The sequence below is a fragment of the Oncorhynchus kisutch genome, linkage group LG11 (genome assembly GCF_002021735.2).
Source record: "Oncorhynchus kisutch isolate 150728-3 linkage group LG11, Okis_V2, whole genome shotgun sequence".
Lineage (NCBI taxonomy): Eukaryota > Metazoa > Chordata > Actinopteri > Salmoniformes > Salmonidae > Oncorhynchus > Oncorhynchus kisutch.
Genome location: NC_034184.2, coordinates 3,115,571 through 3,137,902, shown reverse-complemented (window position 1 = coordinate 3,137,902; position 22,332 = coordinate 3,115,571). Strand labels below are relative to the sequence as shown.

At 44.8% G+C, this 22,332-nt stretch overlaps 1 protein-coding gene across 1 annotated transcript in view; it reads right to left on the bottom strand.

Annotated features, from left to right (window-relative positions):
* The window catches only part of LOC109900099 (integrin alpha-9), a 157,341-nt gene that overhangs the window by 57,507 nt on the left and 77,502 nt on the right, over positions 1 to 22,332 (bottom strand). Inside the window, exon 16 of the mRNA XM_031835194.1 lies at positions 1,983 to 2,135. Within this exon, the coding sequence (XP_031691054.1) occupies positions 1,983 to 2,135 (153 nt within the window). The remainder of the gene's footprint in view (positions 1 to 1,982; positions 2,136 to 22,332) is intronic.

Here is a 22,332-nt window from a genome sequence, read left to right as displayed (position 1 = left end):
ACAAGCTTCAATGCCATACAACACTCCTTCCGTGGCCTCCAACTGCTCTTAAACGCTAGTAAAACCAAATGCATGCTTTTCAACCGGTCGCTGCCTGCACCTGCATGCCCGACTAGCATCACCACCCTGGATGGTTCCGACCTAGAATATGTGGACGTCTATAAGTACCTAGGTGTCTGGCTAGACTGCAAACTCTCCTTCCAGACTCATATCAAACATCTCCAATCGAAAATCAAATCAAGAGTCGGCTTTCTATTCCGCAACAAAGCCTCCTTCACTCAAGCCGCCAAGCTTACCCTAGTAAAACTGACTATCCTACCGATCCTCGACTTCGGCGATGTCATCTACAAAATGGCTTCCAACACTCTACTCAGCAAACTGGATGCAGTCTATCACAGTGCCATCCGTTTTGTCACTAAAGCACCTTATACTACCCACCACTGCGACTTGTATGCTCTAGTCGGCTGGCCCTCGCTACATATTCGTCGCCAGACCCACTGGCTCCAGGTCATCTACAAGTCTATGCTAGGTAAAGCTCCGCCTTATCTCAGCTCACTGGTCACGATGGCAACACCCATCCGTAGCACGCGCTCCAGCAGGTGTATCTCACTGATCATCCCTAAAGCCAACACCTCATTTGGCCGCCTTTCGTTCCAGTACTCTGCTGCCTGTGACTGGAACGAATTGCAAAAATCGCTGAAGTTGGAGACTTTCATCTCCCTCACCAACTTCAAACATCAGCTATCTGAGCAGCTAACCGATCGCTGCAGCTGTACATAGTCTATTGGTAAATAGCCCACCCTTTTCACCTACCTCATCCCCGTACTGTTTTTATTTATTTACTTCTCTGCTCTTCTGCACACCAATATCTCTACCTGTACATGACCATCTGATCTTTTATCACTCCAGTGTTAATCTGCAAAATTGTAATTATTTGCCTACCTCCTCATGCCTTTTGCACACATTGTATATAGACCCCCCCTTCGTTTTCTACTGTGTTATTGACTTGTTAATTGTTTACTCCATGTGTAACTCTTTGTTGTATGCTCACACTGCTATGCTTTATCTTGGCCAGGTCGCAGTTGCAAATGAGAACTTGTTCTCAACTAGCCTACCTGGTTAAATAAAGGTGAAATAAAAATAAAAAAATAAATATAGCCCTTCGTACATCAGCTGATATCTCAAAGTGCTGTACAGAAACCCAGCCTAAAACACCAAACAGCAAGCAATGCAGGTGTAGAAGCACGGTGGCTAGGAAAAACTCCCTAGAAAGGCCAATACCTAGGAAGAAACCTAGAGAGGAACCAGGCTATGTGGGGTGGCCAGTCCTCTTCTGGCTGTGCCGGGTGGAGATTATAACAGAACATGCAACACAACAGCTGTAGCCTGTTACCTCATTCAACCTAGATATATGCAACACAACAGCTGTAGCCTGTTACCTCATTCAACCTAGATATATGCAACACAACAGCTGTAGCCTGTTACCTCATTCAACCAAGATATATGCAACACAACAGCTGTAGCCGGTTACCTCATTCAACCTAGATATATGCAGCACAACAGCTGTAGCCTGTTACCTCATTCAACCTAGATAATAGGCAACAACAGCTGTAGCCTGTTACCTCATTCAACCTAGATAATAGGCAACAACAGCTGTAGCCTGTTACCTCATTCAACCTAGATAATAGGCAACAACAGCTGTAGCCTGTTACCTCATTCAAGCTAGATAATAGGCAACAACAGCTGTAGCCTGTTACCTCATTCAACCTAGATAATAGGCAACAACAGCTGTAGCCTGTTACCTCATTCAACCTAGATAATAGGCAACAACAGCTGTAGCCTGTTACCTCATTCAACCTAGATAATAGGCAACAACAGCTGTAGCCTGCTACCTCATTCAACCTAGATAATAGGCAACAACAGCTGTAGCCTGTTACCTCATTCAACCTAGATATTAGGCAACAACAGCTGTAGCCTGTTACCTCATTCTTTGCTGCCATCTTGTCTCCTTTCCTCCAGCGCAGTACAGGTGTAAGAGCAGGCAGGTCTTTGTCCAGGTGACCGTTCACCACATGCTTCCCCAGGGTGTAGGCCACCTCAAAGGTGATGGCTGTGAATACGTCTTTCACGTCCTTCTGTAGAGACACAAAGAGAAACCAAATGGCAGTTCAAGCACAATGTAATTTCGGAACCCAGAACCAAATCTTGAATTGCTCAGATTGTTATGAGAAAGAGCCAGTGTTTAAGACCACCTAAAGCGAGACCGATTCAATACCAAGTATACACCTCACTATATAACAAAATATATGTGTACAATACCATTCAAAAGTTTGTGGTCACTTAAATGTTCTTGTTTTTGTAAGAAAAGCACATTTTCTGTCCATTAAAATAACATCAAATTGATCAGAAATACATTGTTAATGTTGTAAATGACTATTGTAGCTGGAAACGGCAGATTTTTTATGGAATATCTACATAGGCATACAGAGGCCCATTAACAGCAACCATCACTCCTGTGTTCCAACGGCACGTTGTGTTAGCTAATCCAAGTTTATCATTTAAAAAAAGGCTAACTGATCATTAGAAAACCCTTTTGCAATTATGTTAGCACAGTTGAAAACTGCTGTTCTGAATAAAGAAGCAATAAAACTGGCCCTTCTTTAGTACTGGTTCGATTACAGGCTCAAAATGGCTAGAAACAAAGAACGTTCTTCTGAAACTCGTCAGTCTATTCTTGTTCTGAGAAATGAAGGCTATTCCATGCGAGAAATTGCCAAGAAACTGAAGATCTCGTACAACGCTGTGTAATACTCCCTTCTTAGAACAGGGCAAACTGGCTCTAACCAGAATAGAAAGAGGAGTGGGAGGCCCCGGTGCACAACTGAGCAAGAGGACAAGTCCATTAGAGTGTCTAGTTTAAGAAACAGACGCTTCACAAGTCCTCAACTGGCAGCTTCAAGAAAAGGTTAAGACAGGCAAAAGAACACAGACACTGGACAGAGGAAGGCCAGTATCCCAGAGTTGCGTCTTCACTGTTGACGTTGAGACTGGTATTTTGCAGGTACTATTTAATGAAGCTGCCAGTTGAGGACTTGTATTCACAATTTATTTTATTTTGAATTTAATACATATGGTGTGAAATTGACACCATAGATTTGGGATGAATTGGACCGCAGAGTGAAGGAAAAGCAGCCAACAAGTGCTCAGCATATGTGGGAACTCCTTCAAGACTGTTGGAAAAGCATTCCAGATTAAGCTGGTTAAGAGAATGCCAAGAGTGTGCAAACCTGTCATCAAGGCAAAGGGTGGCTACTATGAAGAATCTCAAATATAGAATATATATGCATATATATATTTGTTTAACACTTTTTTGGTTACTACAGGATTCTATGTGTTATTTAATAGTTTTGATGTCTTCACTATTATTATACAATGTAGAAAATAGTACAAATAATTAAAAACCCTGGAATGATCAGGTGTGTCCAAACTTTTGACTGGCACTGAATATATCTGAAGAATGAAATAAAACAAAGCTGTTTGACATAGAAACACCAGATTTATCTGTAAAAAAAAACGTTATTAAATATGAATAACATTCCACCCATGAGGCCAAAGAGGGCAATTTTGTTCCCTGACTGCAGGAAAGGGTTGTTTTAAATGATCATTATCTGGTGAGTGGAACTGTGTTTTTGTGATAATAATGCATTCTTTTTTTGTTTTTGCTCAATCTGATTGGGTGGGCAGGACCTGGCTCCCCAGTGGGTGGGCCTGTGTCCACCAGGCAAACTCATCCCTACACCCCAAACGCAAACAGCACATGACTGAATTGCACATCACAAATAGCCTACTAACCAAGACTTCAAACAAAGTTTTTTCAATACCTGGTTTGCACACCCATTGTTGCCTAGTTAGCATTTACTGGTAGATATCATAAATTGAAACATCTTTCCTACCTAACGGCTACCGATGTCATTCTGTGAGCTGATCCATGCCAAAACCAGTTGAGAGATGCATACTCTTCCTGCCTGCAGACGATATTCTGCCGAAATTAGGCTGTGTGTGCTGCACGCATATTCATATATTGCACATGTTTTGCGATTGTGTAGTCCACTTTGTCCATAATTTCACTATTGTACTACATAAATGGTATATCTCTACTACACTACTTTGCATCAGTGGGGATTAAGAAGTGACAGTTGCTGTCCTTTGAGCAGCACAAACCTGTCACACACTAAAGTCCCCGGTCCAAATGGTTCGCCACTGCGCACACATTTCTACAATAGACATAAATATTGTTAAGATATTAATGTTTTGAGAAAAGAGTATATATTTGGCCTGGCTAAGCAGTTTTATGTGCTCGTTGAATGAAAGCTGATAATTATGAGTTTTTTACTCCGCTGTTCTCAGGAAGAAATTACAAGTCCTTCCTGTCTGAGTCAAGACCGAGTACAAATGTATCCGACACGAGACCGAGACACTCAAAATGCTGAGTACTACAACCCTGGAAAGAACCCTATTATGTTGACATCAGATAAAGTCCTCTCTAGGTGCTATCAATCTAAACTTGACTGGTAATAAAATACCCTTCAGAAGTGGATATGGGCTTCAGAAGACCATGCCAACCCCATCTTTATTTTCTCCACTCATTGTCCTTTCAGCTCAACGCAGCTCGGTTTGGATTGGCTCAGTAGGGTGAAGAGGGTAAATGTAATACATGTACTAAACAACTGGCATTGCATTGGCATGTACTGTACTCTATCCTTTCCACTGTGAGACCATACGACCTGAGAGAACCATAGAGAAAGTGTTTCTTTTGGCACGGGACTTGGAAACAACGAAAAGCAAAAAAACACAAGCTCTGAATATGATCAAACCCCACGTCCTCATTACAGAATACTGTTGGAAAAAGGACATGGGAAAATCACATCTTTATGTCTTTCTCTCTTTTCGTTTATTCTTTCCTGTCCATTAAACTTCACTCACTCAACCTTTAAAGAGCTAGAGACTCTGATGGTCAGGGGTTTGGCTCCATGTTACTGTCTGGTACCACTGACCGACCGGAGTGTCTCTCTTTGCCCATACTAGTGTCTGCCAGCTTGGAACCAAACCCCTCATGAGGGCTTCACGGTCTTTCGAACCAAACCCCTCATGAGGGCTTCATGGTCTTTTCTTCTCCGGTGGTCTCTTTCTCTCCCTCTCTCTTTCCCAGTGGTTGTGCTCTCTCTCCCTCTATTTTTTTAATGGTTTTGTTTTCCACCATCCATCAATCCACCCATCTCCTTCCTCTTTCAGGCCATATAGGAGACCTGAAGTTCTGTCTGGTTGGATTAACACATCAGCCCACACACACTTAAACACTCACACATTTAAACACTCACACACTGACATCCTCTGTGAAGGGGCAGCTGTCTGCTACCTAGCAAAGTGAGAGAGTTATGGCAGGAAAGAGGAAAAGTGTGGATGTGGGCAGGACATGAATCATCAGAAACAGGCCCGGTTACAGGGCTGATTCCCCCATTGGGAGGGAGAAAATACTGCAGGCCGCCCCTATGATCATCAAGACCCAAATTATAAACTTGACTAAAAGTTTTATTGAATTATCCTCTTAGTACTGTAGCTTACTTTGTCAAGTTTTTGGTAACACACAGGTAAAAATACCAATATATGAATCTTCTAAATGCTTTATCTACTTTACTGTTGGTCATTGAATAAGTTATGAAGTCATTGTACTATATGATTGAAGTAGTTTTTTGTGAAATGTCACATTAAGCACAACACAAATATAACTGAATATAATTTAATGGGTTTGGTTCCCAACCTTCCCATTTACATAACAGTGACAAGGCTCAGTAACATGGACGGACTATAGAAATATAATCTCATGTTAGCCGTGTTCAGCATGCCCAATGAGTGCACTGTCCAGGGGCTTTTCCTGCTCTAGTCATTCTATTTCCATGGTATGAGCACTGCTGACTGTTGGCCACTGACCTACCATCCATCATTAAACTGTCTCAGAGACAGAGGCTGTGATATTGTGGGAGATGGAGACAGAGGCTGTGATATTGTGGGAGATGGAGACAGAGGCTGTGATATTGTGGGAGATGGAGACAGAGGCTGTGATATTGTGGGAGATGGAGACAGAGGCTGTGATATTGTGGGAGATGGAGACAGAGGCTGTGATATTGTGGGAGATGGAGACAGAGGCTGTGATATTGTGGGAGATGGAGACAGTGGCTGTGATATTGTGGGAGATGGAGACAGAGGCTGTGATATTGTGGGAGATGGAGACAGAGGCTGTGATATTGTGGGAGATGGAGACAGAGGCTGTGATATTGTGGGAGATGGAGACAGAGGCTGTGATATTGTGGGAGATGGAGACAGAGGCTGTGATATTGTGGGAGACAGAGGTTGTGTCTCAAATGACACCCTATTCCTTATAGTGTACTACTTTTTTACCAGAGCCCTATTGAACCCTATTGAGCCCTAGCCAACAGTAGTGCACTATAAAGGGAATAGGGTGACATTTGGGAAACAGGCACTGCCCGGTCCCAGGGAAGGAACAGAACAATGCGTGGCTGGACTCTGAGAATGAGTGAAACTTTCATTATATCGTGCTTCTACACCTGCATTGCTTGCTGTTTGGGGTTTTAGGCTGGGTTTCTGTACAGCACTTTGAGATATCAGCTGATGTACGAAGGGCTATATAAATACATTTGATTTGATCCCCCTTTATGTTAGGAAACAGTGGAGGTCATTGGTAAGCCCTGCTTGGCCCGAGTTTTTATTAGGCAGTTATTAATGTTCCCTATACCACCTGCCACCAAAGCCCCAGGCTCACCCCCAGCCCTAGTTCTAGGCTCCTACCTCACCCCGACCACCCCAGCCTCCTACCACCACACTTCATCCCAGGCTCCTCCTCCTAGGGTAGTCCACTTCTTCAGTCCCAGCCCACCCCCACATCTCTCCCAAGCTCCTACCCCAGCTCCTGCCCACCACCACACCCCTCCCAGGCTCCTACCGCAGTCCCAGCCCACCCCACACACCCCTCTCAGGCTCCTACCGCAGTCCCAGCCCACCCCACACACCTCTCCCAGGCTCCTACCGCAGTCCCAGCCCACCCCACACACCCCTCCCAGGCTCCTACCGCAGCCCCAGCCCACCCCACACACCCCTCTCAGGCTCCTACCGCAGTCCCAGCCCACCCCACACACCCCTCCCAGGCTCCTACTGCAGTCCCAGCCCACCCCACACACCCCTCCCAGGCTCCTACCGCAGCCCCAGCCCACCCCACCCCACACACCTCTCCCAGGCTCCTACCGCAGTCCCAGCCCACCCCACACACCCCTCCCAGGCTCCTACCGCAGTCCCAGCCCACCCCACACACCCCTCTCAGGCTCCTACCGCAGTCCCAGCCCACCCCACACACCCCTCCCAGGCTCCTACCCCATCACAGCGCTGCTGTTAACTACTGTATTTATAGAACACAGGAGTTCCTGAGCTCCAACTGAGACAGAGGCTGACTGGGTGTTAATGGCCTGGTGCTTTTAATTATCTGAATGGAATGGACCCACACAACAACTGGTCCTTACTTACAGTTACCTGGCACGCACGCATGCATGCACGAGCAAACGCAACACCTGCACAACACACACACACAAGTAACAAACACCGGTCACAGCATCACACTCACAAATGAGAGACAACATGGCAGCAGATGACTCTCTACAGTCAAAGGCTGTCATTCTATGAACCAACGCTCGCCTCAGGGATGCTTTGTTTCATTCAAATGTACCTTTTCAAATAGGATGGAACACAAGCACGCCTAAGATGGGGTGGGAGAGGATGACTGCCGTTTCATGGACTCTTAATCAACCATGCCATTTGGATTGTTTTTTCACATTTTTTGTAACTTATTTTGTACATAATGTTGCTGCTACTGTCTCCTATGACTGAATAGAGCTTCTGGAAATCAGAACAGCGATTATTCACCTTGAACGAGACAAATAATTTCTCTTTAATGAGTCGGACGAGAGAGATGTACTCCAGACACCCGAACAGGCTCTCATCCCCGTCATTCAAAGGAGAAAGAGACGGAAACGATATTGTGTAAAAAGAGATTGGGGTGCCTTGGATCTGCCGACGAGTGGCTAATCTGCCCTTGGCATCCGTACAACTGGCCAACATACAATCACTGGAAAATAAATTGGACAAGCTAAAAGCACGTATATCCTATCAACGGGACATGAAAACTGTAATGTTTCACAGAGTAGTGGCTGAACGACGACATGAATAACATACAGCTGGTAGGTTATACAGCTGGTAGGTTATACATTGCATTGGCAGGATAGAACAGCAGCCTCTGGGAAGACATGGGGCGGCGGTCTATGCATATTTGTAAACAATAGCTGGTGCACGATATCTAAGGAAGCCTCAAGGTTTTGCCCGCCTAAGGTAGAGTATCTCATGATAAGCTGTAGACCAGACTATCTACCTAGAGTTTTCATCTGTATTTTTCGTAGCTGTCCACAGACCGATGCTGGCACTAAGACCTCACTCAGTGAGCTGTATACCTCCATAAGCAAACAGGAAAACACTAATCCATAGGTGGTGTTCTTTGTGGCCGGGGACTTTAATGTAGGCAAATTTAAATCCGTTTTCCCTCATTTCTACCAGCATGTTAAATGTGCAACCAGAGGAGAAAAAAAACTCTCGACCACCTTTACTCCAAACACAGAGACGCATACAAAGCTGTCCCTCGCCCTCCATTTGGCAAGTATGACCATAATTCTATCCTCCTGATTCCTGCTTATCAGCAAAAATGAAAGTAGGAGGCACCAATGACTCGGTCAATAAACAAGTGGTCCGATGAAGCAGATGCTAAGCTACAGGGCTGTTTAACTAGCACAGACTGGAATATGTTCCGGTATTCATCTGATGCCATTGAGGAGTACACCACATCAGTCACTGGCTTCATCAATAAGTGCATCGATGACGTCGTCCCTACAGTAACTGTACGTACATACCCCAACCAGAAGCCATGGATTACAGGCAACATCCACACTGAGCTAAAGGGTAGAGCTGCCGCTTTCAAGGAGCGGACTATAACCCGGAAGCTTATAAGAAATACCGCTATGCCCTCCGACAAACCATCAAACAGGCAAAGCGTCAACAGGACGAAGATAGGATCATACTGCTCCGACGCTCGTTAGATGTGGCAGGGCTTGCAAACTATTACAGAATACAAAGGGAAGCACAGCCGCGAGCTGCCCAGTGACACAAGCCTACCAGATGAGCTAAATTACTTCTATGCTCACTTCGAGGCAAGTAACAATGAAACATGCATGCGAGCACCAGCTGTTCCCGGACAAATGTGTGATCACCTTCTCCGCAGCCGATGTGAGTAAGACCTTTAAACAGGTCAACATTCACAAGGCCGCAGGGCCAGACAGATTACCAGGACGTGTACTCTAAGCATGCGCTGACCAACTGGCAAGTGTCTAAACTGACATTTTCAACCTCGCCCTGTCTGAGTCTGTAATACCTCATGTTTCAAGCAGACCACTGTAGTCACTGTGCCCAAGAACACTAAGGTAACTTTCCTAAAAAAAACTACCGACCAGGAGTACTCACATTTGTAGGTATAAAGTGCTTTGAAAGGCTGGTCATGGCTCACATCAACACCATTATCCCAGAAACCATAGACCCAATCTATACTGCCCCAACAGATACACAGATGACACAATCTCTATTGCACTCCACACTGCCCTTTCCCACCTGAACAAAAGGAACACCTATGTGAGAATCATATTCATTGACTACAACTCAGTGTTCAACACCATTGTGCCCTCAAAGCTCATCACTAAGCTAAAGACCTTGGAACTAAGCACCTCCCTCTGCAACTGGATCTTGGACTTCCTGACGGGCTGCCCCAAGGTGAGAAGTGTAGGTAACAACATATCCTCCACGCTGATCCTTAACACGGGGCCCCTCAGGGGTGCGTGCTCAGTCCCCTCCTGTACTCCCTTTTCACTCATGAATGCACGGCCAGGCACGACTCCAACACCATCATTAAGTTTGCCGATGACACAACAGTGGTGGGCCTGATCACCGACAACAATGAGACAGCCTATAGGGAGATCAGAGACCTGGCCATGTGGTGCCAGGACAACAACCTCTCCCTCAACGTGATCACGACTAAGGAGATGATTGTGGACTACAGGAAAAGGAGGACCGAGCACGCCCCCATTCTCATCGACGGGGCTGTAGTGGAGCAGGTTGAGAGCTTCAAGTTCCTTGGTGTCCACATCACCAATAAACTAAACATGGGCCAAGCACACCAATACAGTCGTGAAGAGGGCACAACAAAACCTATTCCACCTCAGGAGACTGAAAAGGCAACTGCCCGGCCTCCGACCACAAGGCACTACAGAGGGTGGTGCATATGGCCTAGTACATAACTGGGGCCAAGGGAGAGTGACAGCCCGAGAGAGTGTGAGAGAGCGGGAGAGAGAGAGCGATATTGAGCATAAGAGAGAGAACTGGGAGAGAGAGAGGGAGAGAAAGAAAGAGCAGTGGTTAGAGAGACCACCGGAAAATAAGGGATAATAGTGTGGCAGTGGTGGAGGATGAGGAGATGTTACTCTTCTCACAATCCCTCTACTTCTAACCTACAAGTGAAGCAGGTTTTTATCATGACATCTCAATACTTTTACATTCATTGTTACCATTCAACATCAGCCACAGAACATTTCTTTGTTGGAATGTGAGTATTTTTATCTTGAGCTCCAGCCTTGGCATAGATCCTCAGTCTACACTTCTACTTCAGTAGACTGAGGAGAGGATAGTCTACTCTGGTGTTGGGAGAAGAAACGCACTCCAGGTTTACGCACCAACTTGAACCCCATAATAAATCAAGGACGGGTTCTCATTCCTGATGCATGGCTCTTGTTTTCACCAAACACATCACACTGACTGATGGACAGAGGATTTTACACTGGATAGATGCCATACCAAAAACACACACACACACGCGTTGAAATGTTATGCCAATCCATTTTATGTTAGAATCAGATACAATGAGCCTCTGAAAAATGTATCTGTCTACTAAAAGACCAGTACGGTATATCCAGCGCTGATCTTCATATACGTTAGGATTTAATGTACCACATGACATGTATCTTTATAACTGTTAGGATTTAATGTACCACATGACATGTATCTTTATAGCCGTTAGGATTTAATGTACCACATGACATTTATCTTTATAACTGTTAGGATTTAATGTACCACATGACATGTATCTTTATAACTGTTAGGATTTAATGTACCACATGACATGTATCTTTATAACTGTTAGGATTTAATGTACCACATGACATTTATCTTTATAACTGTTAGGATTTAATGTACCACATGACATGTATCTTTATAGCCGTTAGGATTTAATGTACCACATGACATTTATCTTTATAACTGTTAGGATTTAATGTACCACATGACATGTATCTTTATAGCCGTTAGGATTTAATGTACCACATGACATGTATCTTTATAGCCGTTAGGATTTAATGTACCACATGACATTTATCTTTATAACTGTTAGGATTTAATGTACCACATGACATGTATCTTTATAACTGTTAGGATTTAATGTACCACATGACATGTATCTTTATAGCCGTTAGGATTTAATGTACCACATGACATGTATCTTTATAACTGTTAGGATTTAATGTACCACATGACATGTATCTTTATAACTGTTAGGATTTAATGTACCACATGACATGTATCTTTATAACTGTTAGGATTTAATGTACCACATGACATGTATCTTTATAACTGTTAGGATTTAATGTACCACATGACATGTATCTTTATAACTGTTAGGATTTAATGTACCACATGACATGTATCTTTATAACTGTTAGGATTTAATGTACCACATGACATGTATCTTTATAACTGTTAGGATTTAATGTACCACATGACATGTATCTTTATAACTGTTAGGATTTAATGTACCACATGACATGTATCTTTATAACTGTTAGGATTTAATGTACCACATGACATGTATCTTTATAACTGTTAGGATTTAATGTACCACATGACATGTATCTTTATAACTGTTAGGATTTAATGTACCACATGACATGTATCTTTATAACTGTTAGGATTTAATGTACCACATGACATTTATCTTTATAACTGTTAGGATTTAATGTACCACATGACATGTATCTTTATAGCCGTTAGGATTTAATGTACCACATGACATGTATCTTTATAACTGTTAGGATTTAATGTACCACATGACATTTATCTTTATGGCCGTTAGGATTTAATGTACCACATGACATGTATCTTTATAACTGTTAGGATTTAATGTACCACATGACATTTATCTTTATAGCCGTTAGGATTTAATGTACCACATGACATGTATCTTTATAGCCGTTAGGATTTAATGTACCACATGACATGTATCTTTATAGCCGTTAGGATTTAATGTACCACATGACATGTATCTTTATAGCTGTTGGGTTTTAATGATACACTATTGCCTACAAATGTCACAAACACATTTGAACTCTTGATCTATGAGTATGGAGTATATTCGCTTTCATGTCATCATTATCATCTAAAAGATAACCTGTCATGTACAGTAACATGTACAGTAATATTAGCCATGATGTACGTAGAGTTTTTAGCCATTACTGTCATGTAGGTACATTAAAACCTAACAGCTATAAAGATAAATGTCAAACAATACTCCCAGATGGGAACAACTGCTCCAATCAGCCCCGGGGTGTATTTGTCAAGCGTTTTAGAGTAGGAGTGCTGATCTTGGATCAGGTCCCTGCTGTCCATGTAAAAATATTCATTGTTATCTAAAAATGTAAATACATGTTTAGATGCAGGTCCTGAAGTTCACATGCTTACATACATCACCTTTATGCTTATGGGCATAAGAGAATAGGATCGGGAATGGTTTAATTGCTTTCTGAAACAATGGCCGTGTGTGTGTTACAGTAAACCTTAATGTGCTCGGTCACATCATGTAGAAGGTATTCAGGACCCGAGACAGTTAAAACCCAGCTGGGATTCATAAAGGCACACATACACACACACACACACACACATAGGTTTTCTGCTTCAAACACACTAAAACCATCACTACTACTTCTACATTCTGTCAACAAATGAAGAGCTTGTGGATTTCCATGCCAATGTAGATGTCTAACTACAAGGTTGTAATGGGAGTGAAAACATTCAACAAACAATTCACTTTCAGAACAAACCAACTATAAAGAAATGCCTGAACACAGCTGTACATCTTCACCCATACACACACGGGCACACAAACACACTACACACACACACACACACACACACACACACACCACACAGTCACACCACACAGTCACATCACACAGTCACATCACACAGTCACATCACACAGTCACATCACACAGTCACATCACGCACACACACCACGCATGTTTTAAGTCACTACATAAAACGTCTGATTGCACTTTGGGAAGTGAAGTCAGACTATTTCCTCTAATGTACCTATGGTGCTGGAAGGGACGGCTGCAGTTTTACAGGCTCGTAACCAACTGGGCTATTTTGTGTGTTTTTTCACATTGTTTGTAACGTATTTGTACATAATGTTGCTGCTACTGTCTCTTATGACTGAAAAGAGCTTCTGGATATCAGAACAGTGACTACTCACCTCCAACGGGACAAAGAGGTTTTCTTTAAAGAGTCCGACCAGGTCCAAATCCCTGTCATTCGCGAGATCGGGGTGCCTTGTGAGAATTCGTTGGCGAGTGGGTAACCATACCATCCATTCTATTGGCCAACATGCCTTCACTGGAGAAAAAACTGGATGATCTCCGTTCATGATTAACCTACAAACTGGACATTATAAACTGGATGATCTCCGTTCATGATTAACCTACAAACTGGACATTATAAACTGGATGATCTCCGTTCATGATTAACCTACAAACTGGACATTAAAAACTGGATGATCTCCGTTCATGATTAACCTACAAAAACTGGATGATCTCCGTTCATGATTAACCTACAAAAACTGGATGATCTCCGTTCATGATTAACCTACAAACTGGACATTATAAACTGGATGATCTCCGTTCATGATTAACCTACAAACTGGACATTAAAAACTGGATGATCTCCGTTCATGATTAACCTACAAACTGGACATTAAAAACTGGATGATCTCCGTTCATGATTAACCTACAAACTGGACATTAAAAACTGGATGATCTCCGTTCATGATTAACCTACAAACTGGACATTAAAAACTGGATGATCTCCGTTCATGATTAACCTACAAAAACTGGATGATCTCCGTTCATGATTAACCTACAAAAACTGGATGATCTCCGTTCATGATTAACCTACAAAAACTGGATGATCTCCGTTCATGATTAACCTACAAACTGGACATTAAAAACTGGATGATCTTATTTTCCGCTGAACGACGATACGGATAATATACAGTTGGCTGGGTTTTCCGTGCATCGGCAGAACAGAACAGCTACATCTGGTAAGACGAGTGGCGGGGTTGTGTGTCTATTTGTCAATAACAGCTGGTCAGCAATGTATGTCTAATATTACTCGCCTGAGGTAGAGTGCCTCATGATAAGCTGTAGACCACACTATCTACCAAGAGAGTTCTCATCTATATTTTTATAGCCATCTATTTACCATGACAAACCGATGCTGGCACTAAGACCGCACTCAAAGAGCTGTATAAGGCCATAAGCAAACAATAACATTCTCATACAGAAGTGGCACTCCTAGTGGCCGGGGACTTTAATGCAGGCAAACTTAAAATCGGTTTTACCTCATTTATACCAGCATGTCACATGTGCAACCACAGGAAGAACAACTCTAGACCAACTTTACTCCACACACAGAGACAGATACAAAGCTCTCCCTCCATTTGGCAAATCTGACCATAATTCTATGCTCCTGATTCCTGCTTACAAGCAAAAACTAAAGCAGGAAGTACCAGTAACTCACTCAATACGGAAGTGCTCAGAAGACGAGGATGCTACACTACAGGACTGTTTAACTAGCACAGACTGGAATATGTTCCAGGATTCATCCAATGGAATTGAAAGGGTATACCACCTCAGTCACCGGCTTCATCAATAAGTCACATTTTGTTTGTCACATGCCGAATACAACAGGTGTAGACCTTACAGTGAAATGCTTCCAAGACAAGCCCTTAACCAACAATGCTTTAAGAAGTTTAGAAAAAAAGTGATAAGTAGAAAATAAAAGTAACAAATAATTAAACAGCAGCAGTAAAATAACAATAGTGAGGCAATATACAAGGGGTACCGGTACAGAGTCAGTGTGGAGGCTATATACAGGGGGTACCGGTACAGAGTCAGTGTGGAGGCTATATACAGGGGGTACCGGTACAGAGTCAGTGTGGAGGCTATATACAGGGGGTACCGGTACAGAGTCAGTGTGGAGGCTATATACAGGGGGTACCGGTACAGAGTCAGTGTGGAGGCTATATACAGGGGGTACCGGTACAGAGTCAGTGTGGAGGCTATATACAGGGGGTACCGGTACAGAGTCAGTGTGGAGGCTATATACAGGGGGTACCGGTACAGAGTCAGTGTGGAGGCTATATACAGGGGGTACCGGTACAGAGTCAGTGTGGAGGCTATATACAGGGGGGACCGGTACAGAGTCAGTGTGGGGGCACCAGTTAGTTGAGGTAATTGAGGTAATATGTACATGTAGGTAGAGTGACTATGCATAGATTATAAACAGAGAGCAGCAGCAGCGCAAATGAAGGTCTGGGTAGAACCTCAATTAGGGGTAGAAGCTGTTAAGAAGCCTTTTGGACCTAGACTTGGCACTCTGGCACCGCTTGCCGTGCGGTAGCAGAGAGAACAGTCTATGACTAGGGTGACTGGAGTCTTTGACAATTATTAGGGCCTTCCTCTGACACCGCCTGGTATAGAGGTCCTGGATGGCAGAGAGCTTGGCCCAAGTGATGTACCGTCGATGAGAATGGGGGTGTGCTCGGTCCTCCTTTTCCTGTAGTACACAATCATCTCCTTTGTCTTGATCACGTTGAGGGAGAGGTTGTCTTGGGACCACATGGCCAGGTCTCTGATCTCCCTATAGGCGGTCTCATCATTGTCGGTGATCAGGCCTACCACTGTTGTGTCATTAGCAAACTTGATGATGGTGTTGGAGTCGTGCCTGGCCATGCAGTCATGAGTGAAAAGGGAGTATAGGAGGGGACTGAGCATGCACCCCTGAGCACACACCTCCCTGTGTTAATAATCAACGTGGCGGGTGTCTTGTTCCCTACCCTTACCACCTAGGGGGCAGCCCGTCAGGAAGTCCAGGATCCAGTTGCAGAGGGAGGTGTTTAGTCCCAGGGTCCTTAGCTTAGTGATGAGCTTTGAGGGCACTATGGTGTTGAACGCTGAGCTGAAGTCCATTAACAGCATTCTCACATAGGTGTTCCTTCTGTCCAGGTGGGAAAGGGCAGTATGGAGTGCGATTGAGATTCCATCATCTGTGGATCTGTTGGAGCGGTATGCAAATTGGAGTGGGTCTAAGTCTTCTGGGATAATGGTGTTGATGTGAGCAAATACCAGCCTTTCAAAGCACTTCATGGCTACGGATGTAGTCATTTAGGCAGGTTACCTTCTGCTTGAAACATGTAGGTATTACAGACTCAGTCAGGAAGAGGTTGAAAATGTCAGTTTAGACACTTGCCAGTTGGTCAGTGTATGCTCGCAGTACACGTCCTGGTAATCCCTCTGGCCCCGCGGCCTTGTGAATGTTGACCTGTTTAAAGGTCTTGCTCACATCAGCTACAGAGAGCGTATTCACACAGTCGTAACAGCTTAACTTAAAGGAAGACTCCCTGCTATCTGTTTCTCTCCATCACTGACCATAGCTGTAGCGGTCTGAGGCTGGAACTAGGAAGGACACCCTACGCCTCTGCAATTATTTTCTGAGTATACTGCTCAGTATGTGAAGTTAATACATGTATATAACCCAGTTACTAGGGTTTAGGTCAAACTTGTCTAGGAGGTGTTGGTGTTTATGTTGACCAACACATTTTAACATTATAAAGCATTATACATGTAGGCTTTAAAAAATAACTGTAACCGAATTCTATATCAAATTTTAGCTATTGACGTTCTTTGTTGCAGTTTTGAATGTACAACTAGAGAGTTTGAAGACTTCCTGAAGGTTGAAGACTTCCTGTCTTTGAGAGATCAACTTCCTGTGTGATCTTGACAATGACTATTCAAAACTTAAAAAGGAAGCTTTTGATTTCCACTTCTCTGCATCTGATTGGACAAATACATTCGTTTTACAGACCAAAGCTCTTTGTGAAAAACCAAAATATGATTTCAAATTACAGCATATACTGTAACAAATGTGTAATTATCTCCTGCACGTTTTCTACACCTGGTTGGGTGGCTGCAGATCACCACATTATCCATACATATGGCAAACAAAGAACTTCTGATACCATATCAAAGGGAGTACCAGATAGCAGTGGATAGGGAAAAGCAGATATGTTGGGTATTGTTTTAACATATATCCAGCCTGGCTCAGCCCTGTCTGACTGAGCTCTCGCCCATTCTGGTGACTGACTGAAGAGCGCTCCAGATGCTTCCTGTAGCCTGCAGTTGATTTGGTCAAAAGCCTGTTAAGGACACTTTTACTGGGACATTCATTGTTATTCTTGAATCCATTATTTTGGAACATTTGAACGACAGTCACTTAGCACTGTGTTTTGTTCGCAGATAGATATAAATCTTTCAAAATTGCTGTATAATGGGGCCAGCGCACTGGCTGTAGTGCATTCCAGACCGGAGTTATTTGTGGGTTTGCTTTAGCTTGCCTAGAGTGCCAGGTGGGAATATTTTGCAATTTTGGGACATTTCTTCCATTCCATTGAAACAGGCAGGGACAATCAAACACAATTAAATATTTAAAATCTCTTAAAATACTATTTGAACCCAGGTCTGCCGTACATTAAATAAATCTCTGATGTGTGCATGTTTTCTATTTCCCATAGGCCAGACTCCATCTACATACAGGAAACACAGTACAGTATGCAGGAGTATGCGCTTCTGGCAACAACCAGGGTGAGTTGCCAGGATCGGAGCCAGGGTGAGAAGCCATGGTGAGGAGCCAAGGTGAGGAGCCATGGTGAGGAGCCAAGGTGAGGAGCCAGGGTGAGGAGCCAAGGTGAGGAGCCAAGGTGAGGAGCCAGGGTGAGGAGCCAGGGTGAGAAGCCATTGTGAGGAGCCAGGGTAAGTAGTCAAGGTAGATAAGAAGTAGAGCTGGGGTCTGAGCCAGGGTGAGTAGCCAGGGTAGATAAGAAGTAGAGCTGGGGTCAGAGCCAGGGTGAGTAGCCAGGGTAGATAGGAAGTAGAGCTGTGGCCTGAACCAGGGTAGATAAGAAGTAGAGCTGTGGTCTAAACCAGAGTAAGTAGTCAGGGTAGATAAGAAGTAGAGCTGGGGTCTGAACCAGGGTAAGTAGCCAGGGTAGATAAGAAGTAGAGCTGGGGTCTGAACCAGGGTGAGTAGCCAGGGTAGATAAGAAGTAGAGCTGGGCCCTGAACCAGGGTAGATAAGAAGTAGAGCTGGGGTCTGAACCAGGGTGAGTAGCCAGGGTAGATAAGAAGTAGAGCTGGGGTCTGAACCAGGGTGAGTAGTCAGGTTAGATAAGAAGTAGAGCTGGGGTCTGAACCAGGGTAAGTAGTCAGGGTAGATAAGAAGTAGAGCTGGGGTCAGAGCCAAGGTGATAGCTAGGGGAGATAAGAAGTAGAGCCAGGGTGTGGAGACAGGGTAGATAAAAGTAGAGCTGGGGTGTGGAGCCAAGGTAAGTAGCCAGGGTAGATAAGTAGAGCCAAGGTCAGAGCCAGGGTGATAGCCAGGGTAGATAAGAAGTAGAGCCAGGGTCGGAGCCAGGGAAGATAAGCAGAGCCAAGCTCAGAGCCAGGATGATAGCCAGGGTAGATAATTAGAGCCAAGGTCAGAGGCAGGGTGATAGCCAGGGTAGATAAGAAGTAGAGCCAGGGTCGGAGCCAGGGTTCTATATCTACAGCCATTGATGGATAAAACTTCATCATCTGCTTTTAATTGTGTGTGTGTGTGTGTGTGCTGCGTGGTGTGTGTGTGCTGCGTTGTGTGTGTGCTGCGTTGTGTGTGTGTGTGCGTGCTGCGTGGTGTGTGTGCGTGCTGCGTGGTGTGTGTGTGTGTGCTGCGTGGTGTGTGTGTGTGCTGCGTGGTGTGTGTGTGTGCTGCGTGGTGTGTGTGTGTGTGCTGCGTGGTGTGTGTGTGTGTGCTGCGTGGTGTGTGTGTGTGTGCTGCGTGGTGTGTGTGTGTGTGCTGCGTGGTGTGTGTGTGTGTGCTGCGTGGTGTGTGTGTGTGCTGCGTGGTGTGTGTGTGTGTGCTGCGTGGTGTGTGTGTGTGTGCTGCGTGGTGTGTGTGTGTGCTGCGTGGTGTGTGTGTGTGCTGCGTGGTGTGTGTGTGTGTGCTGCGTGGTGTGTGTGTGTGCTGCGTGGTGTGTGTGTGTGCTGCGTGGTGTGTGTGTGTGTGCTGCGTGGTGTGTGTGTGTGTGTGCTGCGTGGTGTGTGTGTGTGTGCTGCGTGGTGTGTGTGTGTGCTGCGTGGTGTGTGTGTGTGTGTGCTGCGTGGTGTGTGTGTGTGTGTGCTGCGTGGTGTGTGTGTGTGTGTGCTGCGTGGTGTGTGTGTGCTGCGTGGTGTGTGTGTGCTGCGTGGTGTGTGTGTGCTGCGTGGTGTGTGTGTGCTGCGTGGTGTGTGTGTGTGTGTGTGCTGCATGGTGTGTGTGTGCTGCGTGGTGTGTGTGTGTGTGTGTGCTGCGTGGTGTGTGTGTGTGTGTGTGTGTGTGTGTGCTGCGTGGTGTGTGTGTGTGTGTGTGTGTGCTGCGTGGTGTGTGTGTGTGTGTGTGTGCTGCGTGGTGTGTGTGTGTGTGTGTGTGTGTGTGTGTGCTGCGTGGTATGTGTGTGTGCTGCGTGGTGTGTGTGTGTGCTGCGTGGTGTGTGTGTGTGCTGCGTGGTGTGTGTGTATGTGCTGCGTGGTGTGTGTGTGTGTGCTGCGTGGTGTGTGTGTGTGCTGCGTGGTGTGTGTGTGTGCTGCGTGGTGTGTGTGTGTGTGCTGCGTGGTGTGTGTGTGTGCTGCGTGGTGTGTGTGTGTGTGCTGCGTGGTGTGTGTGTGTGTGCTGCGTGGTGTGTGTGTGTGCTGCGTGGTGTGTGTGTGTGTGCTGCGTGGTGTGTGTGTGTGCTGCGTGGTGTGTGTGTGTGTGCTGCGTGGTGTGTGTGTGTGTGCTGCGTGGTGTGTGTGTGTGTGCTGCGTGGTGTGTGTGTGTGCTGCGTGGTGTGTGTGTGTGTGTGTGCTGCGTGGTGTGTGTGTGTGTGTGTGTGTGCTGCGTGGTGTGTGTGTGCTGCGTGGTGTGTGTGTGCTGCGTGGTGTGTGTGTGTGTGTGTGCTGCATGGTGTGTGTGTGCTGCGTGGTGTGTGTGTGTGTGTGTGCTGCGTGGTGTGTGTGTGTGTGTGTGCTGCGTGGTGTGTGTGTGTGTGTGTGTGTGTGTGTGTGTGCTGCGTGGTGTGTGTGTGTGTGTGTGTGTGTGTGTGTGTGTGTGTGTGTGTGTGTGTGTGTGTGCTGCGTGGTATGTGTGTGTGCTGCGTGGTGTGTGTGTGCTGCGTGGTGTGTGTGTGTGTGTGCTGCGTGGTGTGTGTGTGTGCTGCGTGGTGAGTGTGTGTGCATGTGTGCTGTATGGTGGCATCAAGTGGCAGCTAACTAGCCAGTACAAGAGCCATCCAGGAAACATTCTATCTTTAGTGTTCTATTGTCCCAAAAGACTACAAACCCAAATATGTTAAATAATTAGTTTGTGCATACAATTTCTATGATCTAGATTAGAACACAACACGGTTCTGTACATGATCCCTGTTCAGTTTAAGATTTCATCTACTTCCCCAGATCAGATTTAAAAAATGTATGTCTCTGCGTGCAGCTTGAAGGAAGTTACTAACTAGAGATAGCGCAATTGCTAACTAGTGTAGGCGCAACAACTGAAAGTGTATGGTACATGCTAGCATGCTAGAAGATATACTATATATAGAGAACTATGTGGACACCCCTTCAAATTAGTGGATTCGGCAATTTTAGCCACACCCGTTGCTGACAGGTGTATCAATTCCAGCACACAGCCATGCAATCTCCATAAAAACATTGGTAGTAGAATGGCCTTACTGAAAAGCTTAGTGACTTTCAAAGTGGCACTGTCATAGGATAACACCTTTCCAACAAGTCAGTCAAATTTCTGCCCTACTAGAGGCTGTTATAGTAACAAAGGGGGGACCAACTCTGTATTAATGCCCATGGTTTTGGAATAAGATGTTCGACGAGCAGGCGTCCACATACTTTTGTTCATGTACTGTACCACAGACTTAGGCTTGCGAAACTACCTCTAACTTCATTCCTACTGGACACACAGACATGAAAATGGTATCCACAAGTTACTCTGACTCTGGGGAAGTAGACAAAGGGTCTCATTGCCAAATTCCCAAAGTATCCCTTTAATGTAGTATTTGATGTGTCACCTTACAAAATAAATTAGACTGTGACTGAGATTAGAATGTCCCAGTCAATGCTGTCAAACCCACATGAGAAATCCTTAACATTAGTATGCTAAAATCTAGTGCTGTAATATTGCCTAATCAGCTCAATACTTGCAGACAGTGCATTTTTATCAAAGGCTTTATTCCAAGAACAGGATTCATTCCATGTTTCCAGTGTGTTTATTACTGTATCCTACGCTCCTCTGCTCTGACTATGTCCCACAGGGCACCCGGTTTCCTATGCAAACCCTGGTCAAACCTAATGCACTATATAGGGAATAGGGTGCCCTATGAGAGACAGCCTCTATGGGTTTTAATAGTTTTCCATCCTATGTTTTATAAATAGTGGTGCTGCCTTGTTTTAACAGAAACCAGCTGGACGCTATTTTCTTCCTCCTGCCCTGTCCATTCACTGTATCAGCTTTCTCTCCGTGTGTGTGTCTGTGTGTGTGTGTGTGTGTATTATATTCCCTTTCTTGGCCAGCGGTAAATGAAATCAGTGGAATGGCATCGAGGGAATTGAAAATGTCTTACTGCTGCAGAACTGAATAAGGAGGCCAACAAAGCATGCAGTGTGGTAGTGGTGGTACCGTTTGGATCTGGCTCTGTCTAGGAACGTGCCAGTGGTAGGCAGGGGTGTCTCTGGG